Genomic DNA, 6,000 nt, shown 5'->3' with positions numbered 1-6,000 from the left:
GTAGATGTGGTATTAACCGACGTTTCGGAGGAATGCATCGCCTCCATCTTCAGGGTCGGTGGAATAAAGATTGGCAGCGGAAACCGAAGTACTCGGAGAAAATCCGCCCCAGCGCCACTTTATGCACCACAAATACCACTTGACCAGACCCGGGATCGAACCCGGACCGCCGCGGTGGGAAGCCAGCGGCCAACTATAAACCTAAACATTGTTTAATAGCATTTATTTACGAATCCTTACGAATGCATCCTCTGTTATAACGTTGCTTAGTAGCTGACAGCTTTAGGATTATTGAAGCTTACTCTTCTTTCTGCTTATACTCACACTTCTAGAGCCGACTTTACAGTTGTGGGGTCCCTGTCAATTGTAACAAATATAGGTCATAACACTTCACCTTCTCCCTTGTTCTTATTTCTTACAAGGGTGTGCTTCTAAGTACTCACCCTCTAGTGCTCAGGTCAGGAACGGCAGAGCTGTACCTTCACTACCCGTACGGCTTCATGGCGTAGTGTATACCGTATTTACGCATGTATAGGCCGCACATTTTTTGCCAAAAATTCAAGAGGAAAACTGGGGTGCGGCTTATATTCGAAATATTCGAAATCACACTTCATTTTAAAAAAATATATTCATAATTAGTAATACAGGGTGTAATACTCCAGAAATAATATTCCAAGAAAATTATTTTTTCTATAATTTCTGTCTGAAAATTGTGCTGCGGCCTATACATGCGTCAATACGGTAATTAATTCAGTACAGGGACAACTTTATCTTTTAATTCTTGTGATAATTTAGAATACAAAGTAATATCTTGCGATTTGAGAGAAGCAAATATTCCAAAATTCTTGGATTCTCTTTTAGTTATTTTGAGGCGACGGGGTGGCCGCCCCGGCCTCTCCCCTTAAATCTGGCCTCTCGTACTTATTCGGATAATTATACAGACGCGTAACGCCGAAATTATAGAAACGAGGCAGCCTATCCATTGTTATTTTGAAGAAAATATTTCCACTGCTGGTGCAGAAGTAGGAAGAGATAAAATGAAACTGTATAAACTAGCTAACACCAGTATTGTTGTTGGAGTGATAGTACTTACGGTTTGGAGACGACGCTCTGTTCTGATGGCATGCAGGACCATAGCATTGCCCACCACTGTTACAAGACTGAGCAGGTACATAACAATCCCCATAGGCACCGCCAGACCCAAGTTTAAGGCGACATTATCTTCCACATTGCCTGCACTTGAATTCTCAGTACTCTCATCAAACACAGACGCAGTTTCATTCCAAAGCATCGAACATACGAAAGAATCGTTTATTTTATTGTCCACCAAACATGATGTATGATTTATGTTATCATTGATACTACTGTTTAGCAAGTTCTCGCTAAATGCGCGGTAAATTCTCATCAGATATCCTACGTCATAATCACATTTTGATTCATTTTTGTGATTGTGCTTATAATAATTTATCCCCGATGACCACATAAATGATAACTGGAAAATGCAGGAAAGAAAACTTAAACGGGAAGCATGAAATGTTGTAAGGGTAATTTCTTAGGAAGTTTCACACCATCATTACTCGAGTTATGGTGCAAACATTCTGATGCAACTGCCAAGTTCTCATCCTTTAACTCTTTTCATAACTGAAGTGTAAAATAAATAAATATTTATTTAAATAATTTTTAATTGTCTAATTTATTAGTTAGTTTTAAGTCTCTAAAATAATAAGTTCACTGGTTATTTATTTACTTTTTCGTTTATGTTGTCTGAACAGTATCACTTTCAGAAGAGATAAACTAGTGCATCTACGTTTCTCCCAGCAAAGGCTGTCGCTGGTGGCGCCCTCTGAAAGCCCGACGCATTCTGATAACGGAAACCAAACTACGATTGAGCCACTGACTTTCCTGGTGTAGCGACCTCGATAATCCGATGGGAGTCGAAATATCCCGGATATAAACGAATGCGAGTGTTTGAAGGGTACTGAGGTTTCTGGCGTCCCACAAGCGTCGCGGCGCGCGGACGACTGAATAGATGCTTACGCTTTAGTGCAGTATAAAGCTTGAATGTTCGTTGCTGTCCGGACGCCGGCGTCTAGCGTATCGCGGAAATCGGGACGCTACACAATACGTGACACAGTGCGGGGCTAGTTAATTGTGATTGAGATAAATTGCTTAGTACACGAACATCCGCTGTATATTCCACAGCCCTCAGATGCGAATGCCGTGATAGCTATGCTTTCCATCAATCTCTTCGTAAGAAAGCGAGGAGAGTAGGGTAAATAATTTGATATCCAATTCCTGTCAAATTGTCTCTGCTTCACTTATATTTTTTCTTTCCTTTACTGATGTACTATCTTATTTAAAATATTCCCGTTTAATATGATGGCCATCTCTTCTTAAATATCTTTCCAACAAATCTTGTTTTCAGAGCAAAATAATCCTAAATGGTGATTCGAAATAAAGTGGTTTGCTGACGGTGTACTTTCAATTTCTCAGTCATGTTAAATTTGTAAGCATTCATTATTACCAAAATAAGTTAAACCGGGTGTAACGCGGCGGGTACGTGAAATTAACTACCCACCTTCATATACGAGTACTGCAGAGATGAAATATAATACTGAAAATTTCTCCAATCATCGTTTCGTTTCGTATTTGGAAATAGGCTGCTGATGAAAATACTTGGGCCTAATTTGGATGAACTAGAAGGAGACAGACACATATAGAAAGATGAGAAGTGCAAAAGAAACATTTGATGAAACGCGAAAGGAACAGACCTTTTCCAATATGTAGGATATTATTGCAACATATCTCCAGTAAGCAGTGACTGGGCAATAATATCTCTCAGAATATGGTCCAGTGGTATGGACACAGGTAAAAAGGGGCAAGCAAACCATCTACTGTTTTCATCTTTTGAGAAATTATAAAATTTTAAGGAAAAAAGTTACATCAAATTTGAATATCGATAATTAAAATTGTTTTGAAAAATCCCTTCGCCACTAAAGGCTTAGCATTCCAGGGCAATCCGCACATATATCCTTAAATGGCTTCAATATACATTTGTAACCAAATCTGCTCACGTTCTCCACATCTCTGAGAATGTCTTGGCGGTGCCCATATACAGTGGCTGGCTGTTTTCAACACAGTAATGAAATTTCAGGCTCCATAAAATCCAAGATATTTCGTGAGCAGCTAAGCGACGATATCTCCTTCGTAAGGATTCAGCTCCATGGATAATTTTTCTCGCTGGAATGTTGAATTTCGAACCCTGACATTTACGTGCACACTGCCTCTTAACACTTCTACAGGCTTACTCCACCAGCTCGCACTTATTTGCTAGTCTGTAGTGCAATTAGCGATTTTGCGTCAACGGTCTCCATGGCCACGCCGACTCCTGATGTTGTCATCAGGTGAGAGCTCTCACGGTCTCTTCGCTCGCGGATTTCGTATTTTCCTTCTATCCTGAAGATGGAGGCGATACGTTCCTGCGAAACGTCGGTCAGCACCACATCTACACGGTGCTACATCCCAGAAAACTGCTTTCTTCATTATTATTTTAATCAAAACGCAGTGGGTGGAGGTAGCGAGTGTTCATTGCTTTTGTCATTTTAAATACTTCGGTATGGCTTCTTCATTTGCCTTTCAGACTCACAGAACTTCGTGGCTGAGTGGTTAGTTCTCCATATTCGGGGGGGATCTCAGAGTCGAATTTCGGTCCGGAGGTAGAAGTATTTGTTCATAATATTTCTCGGTCATTCCTGATGAAAGCTGACACAATATCTTGAAATATATCAGGGCCGCTTTCTCCCACATACCTCTCATTTTATTGTTTCTAATTCATGTATTTAAAGTGCATTATTACATAAAAGAAGAATCAGATTTTCGGGCCCATTTTCATGGTCCACGAAGCAAAAATATGAAATTAAGGAACGATATCTGTGACAAATAGCACTGGATCTCACAAAAGAAGAGGGTTAAATTCCAGAAATTTTCAAGGGTTATCAGTTTCAGTGCTTATCATTATTATATTGACTGAGTAGAACCTCGGAGCAGAGAGGGGACAGAAGCGAAGTGGAGGAAATTGTTTTTATTTATTCATGCCCGTTAAAAAGATCGAAACTTTTATCTTTGTTGTTGTTTCAGGAAATCTGTCAAACTTTAATGCCGCAAGATGGCGCTCTTGAAGTTTGTAGCAGGTGACGGAAAATTCCGTAGCTGAAGCGTATATTCGGCATAGTTAACATCTTTACAAACTTCTGATAACTCAGTTGTATTCTCTAGTTCAGTACAGCTATTTACTATATGATAAAATGCTTGAAACTGCTACTGGATTTTGAAAGATGAAGTAATTTTTATTATATTTTATTAATTCCAATTTATATTCAATGAAATTCTGTTTCTAGCTCCATGATGGATGTCGCTTCATTGAAAGCGGGTATTCATTCAGCCGCTTAAAAATTCTCATCTCTCTATAAAATCCGAAGGTTCATTATCGCTTTCACAAGAGCCAATATCTGGATTGTATTCCGAGTCAGTTCAGTCCAGTCCAGTCCAAATCCTAACACACTACTTTTAGATACATTTTAATATTATGCTCTCTTCTACTTCTAGGTCTCTCGGGTACTCTATTCACTTCATGTTCTACTATCAGTATTGTCTATCCACGTCTCATCGCCCTTATAGATGCTACATGATCCGCCCATCTCGTCTTCCTTGATTCAATATTCATAAATTTAACTGGAGAATCTTCCAAGTTGTGGAACAGTTTTCTCCGTTTACCTTTCACTTCCTGCCTCTTAGATACAGCAGCTTTCCTGAGTGTTCCGTTCTCAGTATCCCCAATCAAGATTCTTCTATACAGGAACCAAATTTTCTCGTGTATTAAAATCAGAGTTCTCTTTGTGCAATAATCTACAATTATTGAAACGTACCAACTCAGAAACTAGCCATGACAAGAATACGAGAAGTACATTTTCGGAAAAACCTTAACATGTGTGTTTCTCAGGAGGGAACTTTTCCTTTTGATATTTTGACAGGGCGGTTCTTAAATTTGTTAACTGGTTTACGTCTCTGGCCTTCACGGCGTCCGTTGTACCGCCGGTTGCGAGGTGCATATGAATTTTGTCGATAAATAAGTATGCCTGACGGTCGATAACATTTGGAATTAAGGGAAGTTATTAATATTAGACCGCTTGACGGAATTATGTTTCACGGCGAGGAGTGCGGTTCGTGCAATGAGCTGCAGGTGCCAGCTCAAAAAAACGTTTGTTCTCTCTTACTCTTGGTAAACAGTGGTACGTCATAGTGCGATATACTTTAGAGCAACACACGTACCTCTGTACGAGACCTATGTGGAATTCGGATCTGCTGGAAAGTGTCGGCGAAAATTTCGACGTAAATTTCGTAACGAAAGAGTGCCCAGCAGACAAACAATTCACAATTTGGTGAAGAAACTTAGAACAACGGGACTCTTAACAGACGAGAAACAAAAACATAAGTGCTGAGTGCTTGCTGTGGGGAAGTTAGACGGCACAGGGGCCAGGCTTGAACATACACCTAGAAAATCACTGAAAAGTCTAGACAGGAGTGTCGAAGAGTATCGCAAGAACGGCAACACAATTACTGAAGCTTGGACCTATAAAACAGCAGCAATCCACGCTTTGCAGCAGCGCGATTCGGCTAGTAGGGTTCATTTTTGCAGTTGGTTTCTACGGTCTGTCGTCGAAGGTGAGATCAATCCGCAAATGAGAGGAACAGCATTTGCAACCCCATCTGTGGTACGTGAATTGTAACTACTTCATTCCAAACGCTATCGGCCAGCAGGCATATCGATTAATCGGCAAACTTCTTATGCGTCTTGAAGACGGCGGTGCACCGGTCGCCGCGAAGCGCAGAGCCGTGAATCGCTCAAGAGATGTAAGAGCCTCACTCTATATGTATGTGTGTATATATATATCCCACGTTCCTCTTACTTTAAAGAAGTCGTTACCCACATATTTTAGGTGA

General features: G+C 40.3%; 1 protein-coding gene across 4 annotated transcripts in view; it reads right to left on the bottom strand.

Annotated features, from left to right (window-relative positions):
• The window catches only part of LOC111872860 (histamine H1 receptor), a 165,591-nt gene that overhangs the window by 142,484 nt on the left and 17,107 nt on the right, over positions 1-6,000 (bottom strand). The window contains exons 1-2 of one of the 4 annotated variants that reach the window (XM_033754864.1): positions 1,748-1,984; positions 1,094-1,492 (exon numbers count right to left, since the gene is read on the bottom strand). The exons of 2 other annotated variants lie outside the window; for them this stretch is intronic. In XM_033754864.1, the coding sequence (XP_033610755.1) occupies positions 1,094-1,483 (390 nt within the window). In that variant the 5' untranslated portion in view covers positions 1,484-1,492; positions 1,748-1,984. Of the gene's footprint in view, positions 1-1,093; positions 1,551-1,747; positions 1,985-6,000 lie in introns of those variants that run through there. One more of the 4 variants, XM_033754863.1, reaches the window with a different exon arrangement.

Source organism: Cryptotermes secundus, unplaced genomic scaffold (genome assembly GCF_002891405.2).
Source record: "Cryptotermes secundus unplaced genomic scaffold, Csec_1.0 scaffold298, whole genome shotgun sequence".
NCBI lineage: Eukaryota > Metazoa > Arthropoda > Insecta > Blattodea > Kalotermitidae > Cryptotermes > Cryptotermes secundus.
Note: the sequence above shows the minus strand (reverse complement) of the source record. Positions and strands in the feature narration are given on the sequence as shown.